The sequence below is a fragment of the Nipponia nippon genome, unplaced genomic scaffold, assembly GCF_047370975.1.
Source record: "Nipponia nippon isolate SJK-2023a ecotype South Korea unplaced genomic scaffold, ASM4737097v1 scaffold_5, whole genome shotgun sequence".
In the NCBI taxonomy this organism is placed as follows: domain Eukaryota; kingdom Metazoa; phylum Chordata; class Aves; order Pelecaniformes; family Threskiornithidae; genus Nipponia; species Nipponia nippon.
The window spans coordinates 98,883,054-98,906,488 of NW_028262369.1; the positions used below are offsets into that span (position 1 = coordinate 98,883,054).

General features: G+C 44.5%; 1 protein-coding gene and 1 long non-coding RNA gene across 12 annotated transcripts; one reads left to right on the forward strand and one right to left on the reverse strand.

Moving 5' to 3' along the window:
• Positions 1-1,113: 1,113 nt before the first annotated feature.
• Positions 1,114-19,330, reverse strand: ARL5A (ARF like GTPase 5A). Of its 3 annotated transcripts, XM_087734505.1 has the most exons (7): positions 19,025-19,329; positions 18,148-18,250; positions 16,892-16,952; positions 13,721-13,868; positions 12,451-12,534; positions 9,536-9,687; positions 1,114-9,009 (listed from the first exon to the last, which is right to left on the reverse strand). In XM_087734505.1, the coding sequence occupies exons 4-7, from the start codon at positions 13,862-13,864 to the stop codon at positions 8,961-8,963; spliced, it is 429 nt and encodes a 142-aa protein (XP_087590631.1). In that variant the 5' UTR covers positions 13,865-13,868; positions 16,892-16,952; positions 18,148-18,250; positions 19,025-19,329; the 3' UTR covers positions 1,114-8,960. The 3 variants fall into 3 exon arrangements, with proteins under 3 accessions (XP_087590631.1, XP_087590629.1, XP_087590630.1); XM_087734503.1 differs by lacking the exon at positions 18,148-18,250 and having other exon boundaries at positions 19,025-19,328; XM_087734504.1 differs by lacking the exons at positions 12,451-12,534; positions 18,148-18,250 and having other exon boundaries at positions 19,025-19,330.
• LOC148052402 (uncharacterized) lies at positions 19,208-23,425 on the forward strand. 9 transcript variants are annotated; one of them, XR_015699271.1, is made up of 5 exons: positions 19,482-19,671; positions 19,776-19,886; positions 19,981-20,045; positions 21,320-21,451; positions 21,742-23,425. It is a non-coding gene; the product is annotated as an uncharacterized LOC148052402 (long non-coding RNA). The 9 variants fall into 9 exon arrangements; XR_015699270.1 differs by lacking the exon at positions 19,981-20,045 and having other exon boundaries at positions 19,776-19,937; XR_015699273.1 differs by lacking the exon at positions 19,776-19,886.
• The last annotated feature ends 10 nt before the right edge of the window (positions 23,426-23,435 follow it).

A 23,435-nucleotide genomic window follows, 5' to 3' on the forward strand; every position in this document is an offset into this window, starting at 1 on the left:
CCGTAGGACGGCGAAGAGGGGCTCGTTCCTCTCCGCAGGGGTTTACCTTTAGGCAACAGTCCACCACCGATAAAAATAGGCTACGGCAGTTTGTCAGCACGCAGATCATTAAAAGATTCTTCGTACAAGACACCCAGAGGGCAAGTGATGCTGGGATTCGCTGTCCAAAACCGGACTTGGGCTGCTGCTGCTGCCAGAACCAGAAAAAACCCCAAACAGATTTCGTGTCTCGTATCTCGACCGAGCAACGCGGGGAGGGACCGAGCTACAGGCTCCGTCGCGGCAGCTTGCACGGCGCGAGGCGGGAAGGGGTACAGGCGCGACACACGGATCGGGGACTGTTTATTGCTTTATTAACTCACAGCAGCCTTGATTTCTCTCTCATGCACCTGGCCGACACGTGCAAAAGCTGCTCTGTGGAGAGAGAAAATTTACGGTTAAAAAACGCGCTTTAGAAAGCAGCTTTCCCTTATTGCGTTCACATGTTCTTACGAAACTAATCCTCCTCCTCGCTTTGTTTGAGACGTGTTTTACCAGTCGGGATGAAAAATAAGATATTGTAAGATCTTATGGAGATTTGTCTATCAAGTAAAGTTCAAGACTTCCCTTCGTTTATCAGCCAGCCTGTTCAGGGCAGCGTAAGGAGTACGGCATCGTTGGCATCTCGGAGCAAAACAGCTTCGACAGCTGGCCCGTTACCAACCGACACAAGCATACTGCTCATAGGAACATGCACCAACAACGCAACCTGTACTCAAACATGTTGTTAAATGTATTTAAGCCTTTCAAAAAAAAAATAAGCACTTCTCAGCCAACAAAGCAATTGGTTATTTGTTGCTTTGTACGCTGTATACAACTGCCTGTTCTCTAAAAGCGCAAGAAAGTCCCATCGCGCCGGGACGAGACCAAACGTGCGCCCAAGTCACCACTGCCCACGGGCTTGAAAACGACGCTCCTCTCCTGCTGCGAACAGCAGCAGCCACGCTGGCAAAACGTACCATGCGAAACAAATTCAACGTTATTATAACACAGGTATCACCTTGGGAAACAAGTTGCCAAGCTTACTCTGAAAATGGCACGCTGAGTCTAAAATGAAGACGGTATCTGGCCAACTTAATACAAACAGTTAGGTTTATTAGTTGTTTACACAGCTCCAATACGCACCCACATTAACTCATGGCTCAAAGCGACAGATACAGGTAACAACGGGGTGTCCGTTGGGATTCAACACTATGAGGACCTCAGAAGCAAGTCTTCAACAGTACCGGCATTTACACTAAATCTTTATTTATGTACAAAAAATGTAGACAATTTTCACTGTTACCATTCCATGATCTGCATCTCTTTCCATGACCCCAATAGTTTGCCTACGTATATACACACACATAGATAGCTGGAAAAACAAACAAACAAACAAACAAGAAAGCCTTCCCGTTCTGAAAAATCAGGGGCAAAAAAGCAAGACAGAACAAAAACGTTACTAACAAGAATTAACTCTGAAGACAGTGACTATTTGGTAGTTTTGCATCTAATTCGACCTCGTATTAAAGAGCCGTATTCAGAGAGAACAAATCGATGTAGACCATGCAACAGAAGAGGCATGACACCACCTGTGATTATGTGTTAATTTTAAAAAAACAATTAAAGAGAACACAGCAGTTTTTACCTTTCATACAGGCAAGAAAAAAAGCCCCAAAGTAACAGCGGTTGCTGTTAACAACTCTGTTTCCAGTTTCACAGGCCAGACGTGACCAAGCTCAGGCTCGCGTCAGCAGGTCTGCTCGGTGCAGAAGTAAAGCGGTCAGAGTTTAGCCGTGGCAAACGTTCGTCTTGTGCGCAGTTAAAAAGAATAAAGGCATTTAACGCTAAAAACATACCACAGTGAGAACTTTGGGCAATACTTCTCTTGTGTGTATTTTTTATGGACCAACGTGGTGAGCTATAGATAAGATGAGACAGCACCAAGGGCACGGGAGGCAGGCAACAGGCCCACGGCCCCAGGCATGAACAGTTCCGAGGAACCCGGTACCAAGACAGACAAAAATCAGTATCTGATAATGGTGTCGTCTTTATTTAATCGCCTTGTATTTAACTGGATTCAAAAGAAAAAGTAAAGCAGTTTTCTGAAAGTCGTAGCAAAGCTGAGGAATAACCGAGTTAGAGGAAAAGCAAGAGGCGGCGGCAGCCCGGGAGCGGGCACGGCTGTGAAGGCAGCTCCCCGACCCCTCGCCCTGCGGCAGCGGGGCGCAGCAGCGAGACAAAGCCCACCCCAGCAGGAGAGGCGGCTGGCGAAGGCGAAAGACTTGGGCCAGACACGCAGCTGAAGCCGGAGGCGGAAGGATAAGGCGTGCGGAAAAGCCTTTTGCCGTCGCTTGCACCATCGTGATGGAGGGGCTGGTGCATTTACTTATTCCTCAGAACTCAACAACGTCACCTGCTTAACAGAAAAGTTATTCTATGAGATGTCCACCGGGATACAAATATTGCGCGGTCAGAAACAAAGCAAGAAGTCCAAAATTAACGCAGCCGGCACGAGGCTGTTCGGGTTGCAGAGCTGACCGCCAACGGGCCTTCAGTCCAGTAACACGATAATTTTATTTTTTAACCCCGTTTTGGTTTCATCTCGTTTGCTTTCTAAGCAGCTACCTGTGACCCCCCGCTCCCAAGGCTGCCAGCACCGGCGTGCGACACGTCAACAGGCAGCAGTGCCGCACCACTGGAATTCAGCATTTTCCATAGGAAAAGAGCGTTTCACCATTAATTTTAATTTCCATTCTATTTGAAGCCAGCCAACACCTACTTATTGCCCAACTTGTCCCAAATGCCGATCTCCCAACACAAACCCCGTCACCACCGGTTTGGCAGAACAGCGCGTTTCCCCCTCTAACGCCTCGACGACCCCACGCACCACGTCGGGAATCCTATCCTCGCTCAACAAGTTTCGCCGCAACACATACACACAAAAGGTTTAGTGCAAAGAGTAAAATTTTGACAAGTGCTTTCATCTTACGAGAAGAAATACTGGTGGTTTGTCAAGAATTAGCAATTCTGACGTTATCTGTCAACGCGTAGCTACGCTCGCACGCAGCTCCCCCCAACAACGCCAGGCCCAATTTGTGTTTCGCCTCTTCAAGAATGACAAGAACGGAATGAGTTCCCTTCAACCAAATGAAAATGAGATTTGAAAAGCCAGGAACGACAGAAAGAGGTAAGGGGGAAACAATTCAAGGAATGCTCTGATAAAATTTCAGGAAAAGTTACTCAATAGAATCATAACTGAACTTTATTATAATAAATAGCTTTATAAAAAGTTTTAGCTATATTACTTGAATAAACACGCTTAAATTTCAGACACAGAAGTGCGCAAGCCAGGAAACGCAGCCCTCGCGAGTCTCTGTATTAATCTGAAGCACTAATTTCGTGTGTTCTGGAATGAAATTTTATTGCGGTATCAGCGTTAGCCGCATTCTTTATGCCTTTCTTTCAGAAAGAAGACAAACGTTTTAGAACGAGAAGTACAAAATACAAGCGATCAAAAGAAATACGACCCCGGTCCTGCGATTAATGCGTGTACATACGGACTTTGCATTCGTAACAAACAGATAATATACTACAACGTAACTACATCGTTAGTATACTCATCTGAGAGGTTTATACCGAGGGAAGTGTAGGTTTAGTGCTGGAGGTTAGCGTTATCACACCGTATTTGGTGGAGCCTAAGGAGAGAGAGCTCGGTTCCCTCCCCGGGAGCCGAAGGGCAGGCTCGGACCTAGAGCAGCACGGCCGGGCCACGTACAGGACTGTGGTTAAAGGTTTTGGAAAAGAACGTAGTGAGAAAGTTGAGGACATGTTGAAAACATTGACGGAAACGTAATATAGACACAGTTTAAAGTGGATCGGCTACCATTCCGCTATTATATACTACCAATTCTTCAATTCATTAGCCATAAAAGTGCCCAGGCTTTCCAACCTGAGGTTCTCTTTTTTTTTTTTTCTTCTTTACTCTTTGAATCTCTCCGCAGGAGAATACGTCGTTTCTCGGCCACCTCTTCTACCCCCACAGCGTCTGATGCAGAAGACAAGAGTCACACTGAACTGATGATTTACAAAGAATGATTTATAGCCGTGCAGGTAAAGCAGCACTTCCTACCTTAATTCAGTATCGGCCAAGTTTTCTAAATTTACAAATAGGAAAAGCTTAAAAAACCTCCCCCAGCTTGTGTCCTTACTCGCAAGGAATCTGGCTTAGAAGGCGAAGGGCGGTACATGAGTCTGATCCTGTTACGCATAAAGGCTACTCTCCGACGGGAAGAACATTTCCAGAAGAAGTTTCTGTACAATATAAAAATCAACCAGTAAAATCCTAGTAAGGCAAGAATATCATTTCTGCTTACGATTCTAAAGCACATTGTAAAAAAGTTACAGTGGCAACCGCTTACAATTTCTCAGTTTTGTACGTTTAGTATAGTCACGGCAACAAAGATATTCGAGTCACATTTGTACTTGTAATACGTATCACAACTATACGCAAAGACGTGTTTCTTTCTTAGTGCCGCTCTTCGTGACATCAAATCGTTCCTGCCCCGTAACGCTCAGTGATGTGCCGCTTAAAGGCTTCATACTACATTCATTTGAATGCGCTGAAAAACTGTTTTTCAGACATACTTAGTCCGACGGTAGCAAAGTTAATGGTTTACTAGCCCATTGAAAAGGAACTACTCGCAGGAGGATGATTACAAGGCCAAGTCTTCTCGGATTAAGTTATTTAGACAGAATTCCTTGACAAGAATTCCAGCTAACCCATCGGATACACGGACAAACGTCTTGTTTCCTCTAACAAAGCTAGCTCTGGGATATCTGATAAACGGAAAAGTGCTTGGCATGGAGGGGACAGAAAGAACCGTAACAAATTTATCATAAGTGATGTTAAAACTGGTGTGCAGGGAGGGGGAAAAACACTCACTTACACACATTTAGATGCTTTTATAGAAATATATCTATTTTAAGGAAAATGGAAATTATAGCATAGGAAGAAAAAAAAACAGTTACTGAATCAGGTTTAGGCACTTGAGCTGCATAGACTGTAGTAGGTGCCCATCACATACGTTTAACATTCACACACGCAGACCTCGTAAGACACTACACAATGCATAGGAAAACTGCTATTAAGCCTCCCTGGAAAAACAAAAATTAAAAATGAAGCTGGGTAGATCCCTGTTCACGTTTTCCCCGTTCTACATCCCACCTTTCCTCACAATGAAAAACCCGCGTAATGTTCAGATCACAGCGGCAGCATATTGTAGAGCTGATTTACCAAGTTTATTATTTGCTAAACGAAAAGAAACATTTTAAGTATTATCGAAATATGAGTTACTGCTATATTTTTTGCTAGTAAAATGGCATTCTGCAGCATAAACTTCAATAACCATTTTTAAAGACCCCTCCCTTTTTCTTTATAATATCCTAAGAATAAATTTCATGAAGAACAAAGGCAAAGTAATCTTAAGCTTTAGCTGAAAGCCAAGGCAACGCAACAGGCAGAGGGTGAACACACAAAAGCCATACAAATCAAGGTCATGACTCATGTTAAGACAATCACTTCCAAACAATCACCGAGCGCAGCTGAAAGCAGCGTGGACGCAAAGTTAACTTGTTTTTCTGTGGACACAGCCGTGAGAAAAACGTGAATTGTCCTACGGGGAAAAAGGAAAAAAAAGCTGTAAACAAGCAGCACATACAAAAAGGGTTTGTGTGTTCAAGAGTTTGTCTGCTCTTCTCCAGCTCTACTAGGCGACTGAATTTAAAAACATTTCTGACATTGCACAACAGGCAAGGGGTGGAGGAAAGGACCCTCACAGCCACAACGCTACCACGGGGGTACATACTGCTACGTTCTTCTCACGTTCATCCCATTAGTGTCTGAGCAAACACACGTGCTCTCACGAGGAGCCTTCAGGCAGACACACTTCCCCACAAAAACTTCCACTGCAACGTCTGGATGACGCTGTTCCGCTTCCGCGATGCTTTGCCGCGCTTACAGCATGATCACACCACCCATGCGAGGCGAGAATTTGGAATCGTCACCTCTATTTACAACGGGGTGACAAAGAGTTTCCCAGCTACTACAGACAAAATCCTTACAGACTGCAAATGCAGAACTGAACACGAAGGTGCGTCTTCCTTCGATTCCCAAGCCCCAGCCAAGAACGCTACAGGCACGCGATGCATCAGGAAGCATTGGCCACCACTGAACTCTTGCTACTGAAGAGCCAGTCTGCCCTCTGACACACTATGGGATCACGAAATAGATAGAAAAGACGACTCATCATCGTACGTGACATGACACACGCCTTTGTTGTGGTCGGGTTAAGGCTGGCTTGCTCACCGCCCAACAGACAGACGAGGATTTACTCTTTAGGGCACAAAAGACTTCGTTTTAGCAGGCAGTCTCGATGCGCGCGGTTATTTCCAGCTCCCTACCAGGGTCTGTTGCCACTTGCAAAACAAGGATGAAGTGAACCACGCAGTATCTCTGACACCACCGAAAGTGGAAGTGGCCAGGATAACGAGAGGAACAAGAGTAAACATAAGTTTACTTATGCGTAAACACGTCTGGTCGCAACATAAGCAATACCTGGAAAAAACCACCACGCTTTCGTTGTATGGACGTACTAAGTCCTACAAATTGAAGCGAAGGAGTAAGCAGCAAATTTCAGCACGAAGCAGGTATCAGAATACTCTCCATGATTTTTCTTTCATTAACAGGAACAACTCGTTTTCTTAAAAACAAACAAAAAACCGACACACACAACCTGTGCAGATTCAGGCAAAAGTAGGCGGTATTTAACAATACTAAAGCAAAATGTTTTAAAGGGATGAAAGGGAAGACATAAGACTCAAAACCCAAACGCTTCGGTTTATAAGCAAGTCTGCTTTTTCTTTTTTAAGACTAGAAAACGTACAATTCCATTTCAGATGCAAGTGTGCACAGAGCTCGTTTCTTGAAGATACTATCAGATAAACTGAGAGTCTTTGCATTAAATTGTTATTTCTTCAAACATTTATACATTTTGCAATACACCAGTTAAATACCAATATCTATGTGCATGCACTATAAATATATGCATGTACACATTAAAACGTTTAACAAAGACAGCAGTTTCCCTAGCCAGCGAGCATCATAAAGAGATACCAAAAATATATTAAAAAGTTAAATTCTTTACCTGCCTTTGTTAAATACAGACTTTTGAAATTGCCTCCCTTCTTTTCTCCACAAATTCACAACATGATCCCCAGAGACGCAGGCAACTGGGAAGGCAGGTGCGCCGACTAGATTACCCCATGACCAAAGACAAGCACCTTAAAAAGTTCAAACTACGCTTTTTCTTTAAAATGTCTCTTCCATCCTTATAAGATGTGTGAGCTAAGAAAGGGAAGGACATTTTAAACAAAGTCTGATTTCATTTTGCTATACTCCCCAAACATACATCTCCACGTAAAAGACTACGATGAGGGCTACGTGCGCTTTCGGAATACCGACGACATTTCCAACCATCCGACTGCCATCCCGCTGAAAAGCCTCGATCCCTTAAAATGGTAATTCTGAACAACGGCTGTACGGGACACCCCTCCTTTCAGGTACTACAGTAAGAAAAGATCGTCGCATAGCGTTCTGACGCATCTTTATAACTCACCTGGGGACCATGCAAGGGAGTTATATTTTCAAGAAGTACTGCCCTGGAACTTCTGCGGGAACGTGATCAAGGGGTCACTTACAGCTTTTCAAGTAGTGTAACCTGTTTTGTTCCCCATCCCAGTCCCATCCATTGCATATAGACATATATACATTTTACATTACACTATCAAAGAGAAGCGTGCCTTCCTCTGAGAAACACTTCATACAGGGTATGACGTGTCTTGCAAGATTCCAGTGGGACTTTTAAACGTACTTTCGTGCCTCTTCTTTGGTTAAGAAAAAAAAATGATGACATCATTTTTCCCTTTATGACAGCTAAAGGTACTTCTACTTGAATCATAAACGAACAGTACTGCAGAAAAAGAAAAGCAGTACCATAGGACAGCATGACATGCACTTTTTGGAACCACCTAATCCAATCGTGACTAGAATAAAAAAAAGAAAATCCATTTCATTTTAAACTCTTTGGCAAATTTTTACTGTTTGCCGACACTGTAATTTGAAGCTCGATCCATTATGGCATCCTCCCTAACTGAAAAATCATGTGAGAAACAAGCAATGGTCTTAAGAGAGAGTTTGCTTTATAAAGTTGTGGTAAGCCAACTGCCTGATGGACGTTACAGCCATACGGATGACAAAGGAAAAGAAGTTGTGACACGTTGGCCATGTCAAATATTAGTGCTACCGTCAACATACTGATTCCGCTTTACACACTGGTCTGAACAGATTGCAATTAACCTAAAATTGAGGTATAAATATACACAAATATGTACAGTACACATACAGGAAAATATTTTTGCATTTGTAACATCGGTAACTTTAAAAATACTGGAAAGTTGGTATCTATGCCATCAATTTGTTTGCTAGTTTACTGGAATAATGAAGCCAATATCTTCAACTAGAGAGGACTACAATGGAATAATAAAATTGAAAATTAAAAGCTCCTTCCTCTCACTTCATCTTCACCACGCCCAACATTGGACTGTTCTGAGTGGCTGTATCTTGAAAAGAAGGTTGATCACAGCTTTTAAACACATCCTCAGAGGAAAACAAACAGGAAACCAAATGGGAGCCATCAACTGCATCTTTCTTTTTGCTGAATGGTCTTAATTTATATACACGTATGTGTGTGTGCATCTATGTAGAAAATAAAGTTGAAATCAGTTCAGTATAAATACATCTAACCCATTAATTCTGCCACTGTGAAGGTAATCATGGGTACAGCTCTTTTTAAGCAATGTCTGTGCAAAGAGGTCATTAAAAATCATCTGATCTTAAGTCTTGACATCATCCATTCGAGTCCTTGGCACAGTCTGTAAATAAAAGAGAGAATATTTAAGGAATACATGCACTTCTCAGGATAACTTCAAAGATAATTCCACAGCAGCAATTTAAATTTTTCCTAAGAACTCTGCAATTCTGACTGAAGGAATCATTTCCAGAAACGATTCACTCCGAGCGCAGTGTTTCCTAGGTCTTATCATGCAATCTGTGCGTGAGAGACTTCCGATCCCAGCACTTCAAGACATACACTGAAGTTTTCTCTAATTATGATTATTCTTAATAAACCAGAAGAGATTTCAGGTTGTTCCCACCCCTGCCCTCATTAGGCCCAAATCATATAAAGTTTTATCACTGGGAGGTCAGACTGTGGATTTGATGTGAAAGTTGGTTTTCAGATCACACTGATCCTAAGTCAGTATGTTCTGAGCCCCGAAATCTTTTCGTGTAAGATTATTATTGACAGGGGAGGAATGTGTGTTAAAACCAAACACCGCAATAAAAATATCAAAATACTTCAAGATTCCCCTCCTACAGAGAAGAAGAACTAACTCTTACCCCTCTCCAGTTAGAGCACAGCATGCCTGAATGTGCCACTGGTGATCCTTAATTGAAGTCAGTTTCAGAAACTGAGATATTTCAGCTACTGTCATACACTCTTTAACATCTTGCTTGTTAGCAAAGATCAGCAAACCTGCTTTTTTTAAGTCCTAGGGAGAAAGAAGTAAAAAGATGATGATTAAAAATTAGCCCTCGGAGGCAAAAGATGTGATACCAAAGTAGAGAACCTTAAGCCCAAGCAAAAAAAAACCAAAACAAACCTAAACTATAAAATGCTGCAGGCTGATTGACAGGCAACTTCAAAAAATCCTTTGATCCAGCAGACCAAACGTCCAATTTTTGCCTAGGATGATCTGTAAAACCACGTACAATATTTTGTTGTGCTCCGTGAGGATCAGAGGCACCCTGTATCTTTGTATGCGTGCAGCGGCAGTAACGCCACACACCTCCAGCAGGCAAGGCCTCCCGTTTAACCCTGGCCTCGCAGCCCATTCCTGCCTGGGTATCCAAACCAGCCGCCGCGTTCTCCTGAGCCTGGCTTTTGTATATACACACCACGCTTTTATGTATCACCACCCTGTTAAGATTGATTCCAGTAACAAATTAGTAGACTGTGCAGTAGTTCTTAGGTGGGGCAACAGCGGGTTACCCCCCCCAGAACTTTTTAAGCACTGGTAAAAGCTTGCCAAGCCTGACGGCAGTAAGCACCGGCAGCGTGCATGCCGGCACCCAGCTTGGCACCCAGCCCGGCGCCATGGCTCACCAGAGCCAGGAGTACGCTCTGCCTGCGCAGCGGCCCTCTGCGAGGGAAATCCCACCCATTAAGAAGCATTAAGACTGCCACTGACGGCGTAAAGCAAGCTGCAGTAATATTTTATTTAGAGGATACACAGAATTCGTAGAAAATCACCACTTACACTACTTTAGAATCAAAGGATGGACATCTATGTGAACAAGCACATTGCAATAAACTACTTTATAAGGCCCATGCAATATTTAAAACATCAGTACTAACAATTTAGAGAACAGCGACTCCAGGGGCAAGCTTATTTTATCTCAAGCTGCTTGGAATTACACTAGTACAGGCACGTATTACTGAAAATCTGTCCCTCCGAAAGTAAAAAGGTCTTCCCAGGAAGCCAAGCCAACTCATTCACTTAAATGCCTATCAGGCATTTTTACAAGCAGTAACATTAATTCCCAAATGATCTACTAGTCCAGAAAATAGCTGGAACTGACCTGGGCAACTCCATTTTGCCTTCACAAAAATTCAATTGAACTGGTTAGCAGAAATAAAAGATTTTCAAGGACTGCAAGGAAAAGCTATTCTAAATAACTATTTGACTTTCGTTTCAGCTTATAGGTATTGTTGCTCTCTTCAAACGTCACAGCATCTGGCGAGTTAGCAGAATATACTGAAAACATCCTGTTGTGAAACAATGGGCACATTTACTGTTAGATGGGTGCTTTCAGAGCACAGAAGTAGTCTCCCAACACGAAGCGAGGGCATTCATGCTCCTTGGAGTTCCAGACTTCCCTCATTTCAAATTCAGTTCGTTAACTACTTCTGCATCTTCCTTTATAGATTACAAAACAGAAGATGCAGATTTTGTTTAGCGACTGCAACAGACTGAAGAGTACATCTCTGAAATTCTAATGATGACAGCAGCAGACCCAGTGGCAACAGTCCCCCCATGCCACATTTAACACTCCACCACAACCAAGAAAGCCAGACCTACTTTATTACAATTTATTTTGTTAGAGTAAACACAACTTTAATTTAAATACCAAAAATTAGAAATTCAAGACACCGAGTAAAGCACTTGTTTTTTCTCAAATGCTTTAGATTACCACGATCACTCAGAGGAAATACATAGGCAGTCTTTGCCCTTCCTGCAGTCATCTACTAAACAGTGGCTATAGTTTAAATATAGATGTAATATTTTGGGATATAATGCCATCAATTTTATGCACATCTTTGTATGCTGACACTTAAATTTGGAAGCTCAGTGTCCTCAAGTGTCATCTCATACAAACTGATCCAGTTTGCATTAAACTTGTCGTGTGAGTTCCCAGCAGTAGCCAAGCTTATATAAACACAGTTTCAGTAAAATCAGGGCTCTGGTCCTGCTGCACTGCATGGGTAGGTTAAAGTCTCTGGGACATTCAGACCATGCCAAAATCCTTGGCTTATACGGCAGTCCAGGATTTCTGAACCAGACCCGGATAGCTCAGTTTTAGACCTGACACAGGGCTCAGTTTTAAAGAGAGTCTTTACAAGTTAGCAAATTGCACTCTCATTCTGTAATTCCAACTACAGAAGGAACGACGGCTGCTGTAGCCATAGGCAGTCCGTTTCTTCAGTTTTATAGCCAGTTGCTATAAGACATGTTATTAAGGTTGTATCTGTTTCACTGTGAAAACAGAAAACACCATGCAACCATGAAGCTATCAAAAACAGTAATTGAGCTGTTGGAGGAAACAATGTTTTTTTAAACCGATCTCATTCAGCTATCAACATGGACTGAAGTATAAAAACCACAAAAGTCATTTATAGCTCCTAACTTCTGTTTCACTGAAGCACTCAGAAGTTGAAAAACTACTTTTGTGGGAGTTCTCTTCAGTAATTTGGTATTAACTTACAGCTTTGTTAGGAGCTTCAGAAAAGACAGAGCCTCTAGCAGGAACAAGACAGCTCTGATGCAGTCCTACCCGCAGCTGGGAGAACGTGACTGGTAACGTTTGCCTTGGGCTTCGCTGGAGAGGCCTCTCTCCGTTCTGGTCTGCCTCCAGCCAGCAGGCGCAAGCGAGAGCTTCCACAAACAGCGTGCCACTCTGCTTCCCTTAACACGCATGATCCAGATCTTACCCACAATAAACGTTAAAACAAAGAAAACACGGGGTCTACTCACCTCATGTGCTAACATTTTATACAGTTCTTCTTTAGTCACAGAAATTCTCTCTCTGTCTGTGCTGTCCACAACAACTATCACAAACTTTAAAAAGTGAAAAGTTATTAGTCAGGAAGGAACTCTATCTTTCTGGCCACACACTTGTCAGCAGAACAGCTTACTGCTCCCATTACATTATCCAGACAGTCAGCTGGATTATCAGATAGCATCATATTCCAGATACACTTCTCCCAGCCGGAGTGCGATGACCCGCAGCACTGGTATGGTTTACAACTTGTGCCGTGGTTTGTATACAAAAGTAGCTCTGACACATCTTTTGACTTTCCATTTCCAATTCCGAATGAAAAATTTATATTGAAAGCAAATGTTTCTCTGTAATCCCAGATCTGGTTTTGTTCGTTGCTTAGCATAACTGAGGTAGCACACAGATCCCTCAAATAATTTCTTGCAGCCTTAAAAAGGTAAATTGTACCAGCTTTCTCCCTCTGCTTCAAATACTAACATGCAAATAGATATTTGCAAAGGATTTAAAAAACCCCATAAGCTCCATATTTCAAGACCATACATGCAGATACACGTCATAGCATCTTGCAAGGAAGCATAAAGTTAATTATTATTAAAAAAATAACTTTTTTTTTAAAGCCACAATTGATAACACATAGGAAACCTTGACTTAAGTTATTATTTTAATCACGTTCAGTATATGTGCTACAACTTCATCGCTAAAGAGCTCTTAAAATTCTTGGGGGTCCTTAAGTAAACCGATCATGGGAGCTTGCAAGACAGAGCTCCCCCAGCCTTGGAGGAAAACCTTCGGGCTTTCAGTCTCACTCCTGAGGGCTTACACAGGTTTTAGAGTACCTGCTACAGAGACTGAGCAGTCACGGTCCACACGAGGGGACCTGTAAACACAGGGATCTGCAATGCCAAGACAAACTGAGCACCTGCCCTAAGGCCGCAGATCCCCAGAAACAGAATCCTTACAAACAAGTTGGTTTTAATTGCAACTCCGTATTACGCGTCTTACGTAAGAAACATAAAAGCGAGTCGCACAACAGCTTGCTAAGGAGGAGACTTCAAAAATCAGAACAGGAGTGCCCTGGAGTAGCTACGGTAGCATGCAAAGCACAGTTAACGCAGCCCTCTGGAAGTGTGTTTGGTAGAGATCTCGGGTACGCTGTATTCCCTTCCAGGACAGATCTCGGGTACGCTGCATTCCCGGCCCCAGCAACAGCTACGCTAAGCCTTCCAGCGAGGCGCTCGTTCTCACCTCGGTGTTTGTATAGTAGGTGTTCCACGAAGACCGAAGAGACTCCTGCCCGCCGATATCCCACATCAGGAAGCGCGTGTTGTTAACCACTATCTCTTCCACGTTGCTCCCTATGGTGGGTGAGGTGTGCACCACTTCATTCATGGAGCTGCAGAGGGAAGAGAGCGACTCGGTGAGAAACTGCAAAAACTGGCGAGTTACCTGCATTACCGAGCATCTTAGGACTCCAAATTGACCTCCTTCTATAAAAACTAAACTTGATGGTTATGCTGAGGTAGAAAACGTACCGGGGGAATTTTAGCAAATGCTACTTATGCAGCAAATAGAGACACGGTTTGACAGGTGGTGAATAAAAATAAAAATTGGAGGGTGAATAAAAATAAAAATAGCAAAAAATAAAAATAGCAATAAAAAAGGACTCAGTGAACTATACAATAATCAAATGATAAAGCTGAGAGAGCATACATGAAGAGAACTGTGTTATAATTAATTAAATCATAAAGCTGAGACAATATTTGCTTCAGAAGCTGTTTTAAGCGGTCAGTCTTTCTTTTTCCAGGCTGAGTTTGGCACGCATGGGAGAGAGCAGTTGTTTTGCTTCAAGAACGTGGTTAAGCCACAAGATTTCCAAGGTTGCAGAAAAACAACAACTCATCATCCAGCTCCACCAAACATACTATATCTCACTCTAGTTCCACTATAGGCCACTAAGAGTGTACTTTCTTCACAATTCAGTTACTTTATGTCCAAACTTTCTCCTCTCTCCCTTCAGCATAGTCCAATAACACTACTATTTGGAGACAAATTTCAAAAATATTGAGATAGTTTAGAGATACTGAGTACATCTTGGTCATTAAGACAACCAGTTTCACATCAATAGTGATAACCAAATGTGTACTCTGGATACTCCTAAAGTTCAAATTATTTAAACTCTACGGTATGGGATATGAAAAAAAAATTAAAAGTAGCTTCAAGGAAAACGTCAACCATTTTCAAAGAATTTAATTTTTTTTTCTTCTGCTAATCTTGATATATTGTTTCATTTTATATGAACATTTTTTGAAACTTTAGCAGAGCTTTTAGTTACAGTGAGGGCAATTTGAGACTTGTAACAGCGCTGGAATATCTCTTGAAGAGGATACAGAGAACAGAGGAGATAAAGGGACGGTCTGGTGTTCTGAAAAGGAATCTCAGTTACCCAGCGTCTTAGCAGCGTATAACAAGAAACCTTCTCACCACAGACATTTGAAGGCAACTATATAAGGGGAAGAGAAGGATTAGAAGAAAGAACTATAAAATCCAATTAAGGATAACAATGATATAAGAAGATGCCTGTGGCCGATTTCATATTTAAAAAACATGTTTCAGCAGAGTTCTTTCCATGCTTGGAAGGGATGTATCATGAATCCCCTTTCCTTGGCTGAACCTGCAGCCTTTCACATTCAAGCTGTTGGCATCTCACAGTTTGCAATACAATAGGTAGATTTGTCTCTCCTCTCCACTGAAACAAGGTGAGCAAGAAGCTTAATGGCATTTCTAGACACCTGATCACAAAATCCTACTGCTGCCTGAGGGGAGGGAAGAGATCCGAGTATGAGAACGGGAAGAAATGAAGTGTCTGCGGAGCTGCCGCGATCTGTTAGAAGAACCACCGCTCCAGCGTCTGCTGTGACCCTCCTCAACATCAAAGTAACGGCCAGTGCACTAACTAGTTGTCCTGCTAGTTATCTCTGCCCATCTCTTATGAAAAGAGTTAAACATATTCATTCATGCTCAGAACACTTATCTGCCACAAAGAAACGGGACACAAAGAAACGGGAAGAGAAAAAAACGGGATAGGCACAGATGGTGCACAGGTTTGAGGAGGAGTCAAGCAGGAGGAATAGAGGACAGTGCTCAGACAGAGCTCTGTCAAAGCGGCACACGGGGGAAGGGAGAAGGGGAAGTCCTGTGGAGCTAAAACGGGTATAAAGGAAAAGGAGAGACCCACTGTACAGAAGGGAAAAGAAAACACTGAGACTGCAGAAATAAGAAGAGAAGAAGAAGAATCATGAGACATTTGTGGAGGAAGTGGAAAGACACAGGCAGCATTAAAATGCACCGAGGACGGCCCTCAGCTGCAGCCGCTACTAGTCTTAAAAAATCTCTCGCTCCCAATTTCAGTAACGACAACCACCTTCTTCTTTTCACTTTCTCTGCAGAGCATGCTAGGGCAGAAGTGGCTGGAAATGCTGCATGAGCTTCACGTTTCAGAAAGGCAAAAGCAGATCATAATTTGACAAAACCCAAACATTTTAAGAAAGCATATTTTAAGTGTAGGATTGGACCAGCATGGCCATACCACTTAACAGGAATTATTTCTGATACTGACTCAGGAACATTCCTAATACCAGACTACTTCTATGTGAGAAATTGCAAATCTGTTTCTATTATAAACAGACCTTGAGTCGCCTGTCCCACCTAGGAGCTTCTGAGTCTGTGCATAAATTCGTACCCTTTTATCAAAATGCAGTTGAGGACCAGAGATATGAAGCTCATACAAGTTTCACGTAAACCAGTAGCAAGGTTAATGCAAGACAAACACAAGTCAATGCCGCTATTAAAGGCAGAAGCTGCACGACAGCGCGGGCTGCCACCAGCTGCAGAGCTGTGCTGTCCTGGGTTCAGCCAGCGCTCAGCCTTCCTCCTTCATCCCGTACCACGAACGACACGAAAGCACATCTTGGTACGCAGGACACAGGTCACGGCAGGGAGAGGTCAGGCTTCGCTGCTTTGCTACTCACAGAACAATTTGTTTAGTATTTACATGCTGTGGCATGGATCAGTTTAGCAGCGTCGTCCTGTGGCTAACCCTCAATATAATCATATTTTATGGAGTTGGCAAACAGCCTAGATGGTGACACCAAAGGCAGTTGTGATTAAGTGGTAATAGCAATGTAATCTGATAAATAAAAGCTCTGAACAAAACCTTATTCATATACCAGGCAAAATACAGACCTTTCCAAACTCTAAACACACGCTTTGACCCGCTGCCACCTCTACTGTTCAGTAATCTTCAGCGTAAAGCTCTCAAAGTAAAAACTAACAGGGAAAGCAGCGACAAGAAGTCAGAGTAATACAGACAATGCACACCTTGAAATACGTGAAGCGTCATCTGCAGTTCATACTTACAATTGATAAAGAATGGTCGTTTTTCCTGCATTATCCAGACCAACAATGATTACTTTGTGCTCTGAAATAAAAATATCACTAGTAAATCACATAGTTAACTTTGCTATCACGATAACAACTGTGTTACGAAACAAGGTTAGTGTTGCATTTTTGACTGATTTCCTAAGCAAACACTGCCAAACTTCAGGTGCCACATTTCAGGTGCCGTACCTAGAAGTTCGTTGTCTGTGGAGGCGTACAAACCCGGGTACTGTTCTGAGTAGGTAAGTGACTGTCGATTTTTCCCCATCTGCACATCTACAGGAACGATTTCGGAGAGATTTTTTCCTTCTCTAAACCGCTAGAGCAATCTCACGCTGGAATCCTTTCCCAAGCTTCTACACATTTTTGCAGATTGTAACAGATTGCACTCTCTGTTCCCCCCAACTACCGTAGTTCTCCAGAACACATGCTTACACATGTCAAATGTTCATTTCCAAGGCCATACTTTTATCATGACCTGCAACATCTTCACCTCTTTGCAAAGAGTTGTTAAAAGCCACAACAACGCTGATTTGCACTGTGAGCAGGCTGATCCACCTGTCTCCCTCAGTGCCCTCTTTTCCTTGCAGCAGGTTTGGAACCTGGAGAACAGATTTGCCTACGAATATTTTACAGTACGCGTTCACCCAATTTAGTTTTAGACAAACCAATGAGTACTACACAAAACTACTCTGACACATATGCGAACACATTTTGGAGCTCGATGCCAGAATCAATTATTGTTTCTATTTAGCACCTTCTCTCCTATACATCACAAAATCAAATTTGAATTCTACAGCTGGTGTTGTCAACCACATTCAAATTTATGATTTCCAGGACGAGTGAGCGCTGCCTGCTCTCAGCTATATTACACAACTTTTACTTGCACAAATAACCTTGGCTTCAACAGGACTATTCATGCAAGTAAAAGCTTTGTGAGAAGGGGCTTTCTTCCTCCCCTCCCCAGTGGTCCACGAGGGCAACAAAAAGCCATTATAAATCTGCCCAAGCTTCAGACGACCAGAGATCAATTCCTTCTGTTAGCAAAGTACACTTGCCTTGATTTATCACAGAGGAGAGAGGGAGGGGATAGGGGTCAGGTAAGTAGGGTTTTCTTGGTTTTGATTTTATCAATATTGTGTGGTTTTGCAGAGTTGTCTTACATACCAGCAAATATAAATTCCAGTTTTAATAACTTTGCATAACTGCACAATATTGTAAAAATATCTGCTTACCTGACCCCACATAACTAGGAACTTTTGTTTCTGGTGTGATGTTGCCAGCATAGTGGATGTTAGGAAATCAGTTGGAAGAGAAGATCTGAGGTGGGGCTGGATGCTACAAGACAAAAATATTTTGTTGGATTTGCACTAAGTGTTAATGGGCATATAATTGGGACATTCAACGTGCGTGTGTAAGCGTATTTCAGTTCACTCAAAATCATATTTAAAAGACCTCATAAACACGGATCACAGAATCACAGGATGTCCTGAGTTGGAAGGGATCCACAAGGATCATCGAGTCCAACTCGGCAAGAGCGTCAGCATGTGTTTTACAGTTAAAGTTACAATGCTCATTGAAACCTCGCTGTAAGGAGACAGGCGTTACAAATCTGGAGTTATAAGTAATAACATTTACTCCGTAGACGAGCAATTTTGCCAGGTATCGAGGCTGATCACTTAGGACCATTAATAAAGCATACTCTGCAGATGACAAGATGAGACTACACGCTACAACGCCACACAGCCGTATTCTTTCGGCACACGTTAATAATTTAGCACCCACCTTTCAGGAAATGAGCTTTCCAGTGACGGAGAAAAAAAAAAGGTTAAAACCCCCCAACTTTTCTGGCCGCAGCTTGTCCTCCCCGGCCGCCCCCACCGGGATGAAGCCTTTCGCCCTTTAGCCCCGGTGGCCAAAGCTGTGCCGGTTTCCAAGGGCGGGCGCCCACCCCCGTCCCCAGCCCGGCGGCCCCCGGAGCGGCTTCGCACGCGGGGAGGAACGGCCGCCTCACCCCGCCGGGGATCGCCCTCAGGCCCGGCCCGGCACCGGCGGGCCCCGCCACATCCACGGGCCGCCGCCTCCACCTCCTCCCGCCGCCTATCCCCTCACCCTGATGGTTGAACAGCCTCCATATCCTGGTGAAGAGGATCCCCATCCTCAGCCGGGGCAGCTCCGGGCCTCCCCGGCTCCGCGGCGCCTGCTGCGGGGTTATCCCGCTCCCGGACAGCGGGCGCCTCAGGGCCCGGCCCAGCTCCCGCTTTGCCGCTGGAAAGGCGGGCTAGGGCCTCGCCGGGCCTGCTCACGCTCGGACATCGCCGCTCGACGACGACCCGGCTCCTCTCGCCTCACCGCCGGCCTCGGAGCGGGGAGAGCAACGCGCCGGAGACCAGCGAGCCCGCGGCCACCGTAGGGACGGAGGTAGGCGGGGGCGGACGCGTCGCTGTGACGAGAGAGGGCGGGCGCGGCGCGGCGGCCGCCATTACGCGACTCCGCCTCAGCGGGCGGCCACCGCGGCCAAGGCCGCGCTCGCCCCGCCGACTCGCCCGAGGCGAGTCGGCGGGGCGAGCGCGGCCTTGGCCGCTCGCATTTAGCCCTTCCCGCCCAAGGCCGGGTGTCTGAACAGCTGCGGCTGAGGAAACCCTACGTTCACCTCATGATTTATTTTTTTAAAGCATCCCGGCTGCCTAAAGATACATTTCTCTGCCCAGACTTGCCCGTCTCAGCGTTTAAAAGCTCAGAGATTTTAAACAGAACAGGTAATAAATAGGTATGCACGCCTCTGTGTAATAAGCCAGAGACAAGAGGTGGGATGTTTCCCCTCATTTGTCTTGTCCCTGACCAAAATTGCTTTATTTAACAGAGAAACAGCGTGTTATCTGCAAGCTGTCTAGCAGGGCTAATGCCCAGCACCACCTACATTTCAGCCTCAAGACCTTTACTAACTGCCGTATAAATGCTTGATTTCGCATGGGTCAGTCACGGTTTGTCTCTCAGTGACACCTGTGGTGGACATGCATTTAAGGTATTTACAGCACTAGGATTTGTAACTTAGAAGTATTCTCTAGGGAGCCGCAGGTAGGTTGCACAGCTGTTGGACACGTCTTCATTTTAAACATCACTGGTGGGCACGGTAAGAAAACCCACACCTGCAGTTCTCTGAAAAAGTAAATTTAACTTGGGGAGAGGGAGCGTGAAATGGTGGAAAGGGGTAGAAAAGGCATCTTCTCTGAAGCTCGGAGTTTGCAGGCTTGCTTTGTCACCACAGCAATCCGACAGAGTTCCTTCTCGTTTGAAAGCGTGGCCAGGCGGCAGCTGAGCCGGCCTTGGAGTCGTGCTCTGTCCCCACTTGGGATGGAGAAGCCTCCGTCTTGAGATGGAGAAGCTCCTCTTGAGATGGGATGCCTTACTTGGGACGGAGAAGCCTCTCCATCCTTTATGTCCTTAAGTCCTCTCTTCCTCAGAACTGTCGGTACGACACACTAACTTTCTGTCACAGTACGCCTTACTGGCTTTGCTCCTCATTCCGTGTTGTCCCCTCACCTGCATCACAGCCTCCATTTCCCCTGTCCACATAGGCGCTTACCACTGGCTCTGTTTTTCCCCTGCCCCGTTGCAGGCTGGCACACCTACTCGCTCTGTTCCACCTCCACCTTCCTTACTTGCTCCCCACATGGTATCTGGCCCCCTTCCCATATGATGATACACTCCTTTCTTATTTCAGAGTTTTTTGCTGCTTTCCTTCTAGCAGCTTTTATTCTGACAGTGCCTTCTTGCTTTTGTTTTCCCTGCTGCAATATTGGCCCTTAGTCGAAGTAGCAAGGACAGTAGTAATCTCTGAGTTTCTGTGTCTGCAGGCTTTCGTGCTTTCTGTTGCAGTGAAGGGGAATATATGGTCCTTAACGGTTGAAGAAAATTAAATATCCTCATAATCAACGAGCATGTTACAGCTTTAATAGGATAAAAATAAATCACTGCACTAGTAACGGATCTGTAGTCATCCAGGTTTAAAATAACTAGTTATAAAGTACTATCAATCAGCCATGGTGTTCAGGCCTTACAGCTTTTTCAGCATTAACAATAGCGATGCAATATCGGCTGGCTCATATGGCAGGGAAAAGCACAGTTAGCCCAGACACCTTCTGGCTAGCCTGTGAAACCTTGGTTTGCTAAACAGTCCCAGTCAGCCTGTGGAAAAAAAAGCATCTCTTTTAATCTGAAGGCTGTTTACCCTCTATGGTTTTGGTCCGCTGTTTTAGAATTATATTGTTAATTTTTAACCTCAAAACATGACAATCAGCATGACCTTGGAAAAGCAGCGATGCTTTATCATATAAGTGCAATGCATAAATATCCTTCCATACTGTTCAACTGCTGGAGTTACCGAGAGTCGTGTATCCCTCTCAGGAAAGGCAAGGAAGTCTGCTAGCCGAGCGTGGTGGCGTTGGAGGGACGGCGGAAGGGAAACCGCGCTGTACAGCAGGAACCGCCAGTCCCCCTCTTAGCGCTGCCGTCACTGGGACGGCGTGTGACCGGCAGGTAAATGAAGCAGCTCCTCCAACGTGATACACTTTCCACAAGTTCAGCGTTCAGCCGTGCGATGGAATTAATTATTCATTAGCTGACAATTATCCCCCTTTCCGCCGTGAGCTGAGAATTTCAGATGCGTACGGTTAATTTCTACTCTTAGTGCTCCCGGTGTAAACGCAGAGTGAGCCTGAAACCCTTGGACTCGTTCCAGGGTAGCAAAACTCAATTAAACCATTTATTTTGATTCTTTAAATACAAGCGCGTTGCAGTTTTTTTCTCCATGTTGGTTTTTTTGATAGACCCTGTGACTTATTGAAGCAACTTCTACAAAGCCGCAGCCAGCACTTGTTGGAGCCACGTCAGACTGTGCTGGCTAGTAGTCCTGCGGCCAGCGCCCCTCGCTCCTGCCTCCTCACACCCCCGACTACCAGCAGCTCACCTGTACCCAGCAGCTGCAAAAATTCATTTTTACAAGGTGAATGAAAATATGGTGCATTTTAGGACTAGGAAGTTATTACTGAGATTCCACCTCTGGCCCCTCTGGTAGTTAAATCGTCGTTTAAGGCATTTTTACGGCAGCCTGGTTTGACCTGTGTTGTACTGCTGCTTTTTTACATGGTCTTCCTATTGCTGGTGGGAGCTTTCGAAGCAGCACTGAAGTCGGCATGGCTTATCGCGAATACAGTTACACAGTTTCCTCCTGGAAATTCGAAAAGCCTTTTTCAGGTTGTGTACATTTTGTTCCAAGCAACGGTAACGTGGTGGGTCATCTGAGCAGTGCTGTGCTGCAGAAGCGTGTCGTCTGCCTGCGGTAGGATTTCACCAGTTTCTTCTACACAGAAGAAACCCGAACACGTAGAGAAGACAGACAAGATACGTGGCTTACGAACTTTCAACTTCTAGAATCATATGAAAACACACAAAAGAATGTATTTTTGCTCTGTTGTATTTATTTGAAAGTCCTTAAGCGCTTTATTAACAGCTTAGATTAAAACTCGCATGCTTCTATCTGATTTTGAACGCTTAGACAAGGTAATTCAATGGAACAGAATTTTAAAAGCCCTGCGCATGCATTAGATATGTAAACGCCAATGTTAATTCACTCGTAACATGCAGCTTACCTGGTAAAACATATTTGTGCCCTTCGAAGGCAGGCCGCGGACAGAAACGCTGAGGAGGCAGGCACACTGCGCAGCTGGTTATCGCAGGCACCGCCAGGCCCGGAGAGACGCGAGAGGAACGCCCCGACAGGTGAAATGTGCCCGAGCCCTGCCGGCGGCCACCACCGCTCTCCCCGCCGGCAGCAGCGGGCACGAAGCCAGAGCGGAGGGCAGCGGCGCAGGGAGCCCGGCAGCACGACGCCCTTGCGGGGCTGGTGGGGCTCGGCGCGGCCCCGTGCTGCCCTACGGCCGGTCTGGCCCCTGCTGCCGCAGCCAGCCTGAAAGCCCGGTACTTCCAGGGTTTTTCATCATCACAGCATCTCGGTTTGGTTGCCGGTTCCTGTTACTCACTCTTTGGAAGAGGTAGCATGGAACTCTCTGCTAGAGGTAGCAGCTGTCAGTGCTTTCTTGTTTTCAAGATACTATAAACAGTATTTCATTTTTCATTCAATCCGTAATACCTCACATCATTCTCATACTTGTTGCTGTCTAGGAACCAATTTTAAATGAATACGAGATCCTACTGAGGACCAGATCCAAAGACCATTAACGTTCGTAAGAATCCTTCAGCTGAGCAGTTGGCTGAAAGTTATTTTGCTTCTCGATGGCAGAGTGAGATATTCTACCTATTTATGTACTTCTGAGTTGCCGCTATTCAAGAGCGCAGAGATTTAAAAATAAACATCATTCATTTCACAGACCAGATGCATCTCCTTCTTCAGAATCTCATTAATTTTTACTAAAAATGCTAACACGTGAAGCTGCTGCCAAAAGCTACCGGCAAACAATAAACATACCGCAATGCTCCCAACCGTTTTCTCAAGTGACTCTTC

Excerpts from the sequence above, each read along its gene's own strand:
- ARL5A (XM_087734503.1), bottom strand. The coding sequence starts at position 19,070 with ATGGGGATCCTCTTCACCAGGATATGGAGGCTGTTCAACCATCAGG. Across the intron at positions 12,535-13,720 it reads CCTACTATACAAACACCGAG|TTTGTGATAGTTGTTGTGGA; the intron begins GTGAGAACGAGC and ends CACTTTTTAAAG. Across the intron at positions 9,010-9,535 it reads TGTGCTCTAACTGGAGAGGG|ACTGTGCCAAGGACTCGAAT; the intron begins GTAAGAGTTAGT and ends TTTTATTTACAG.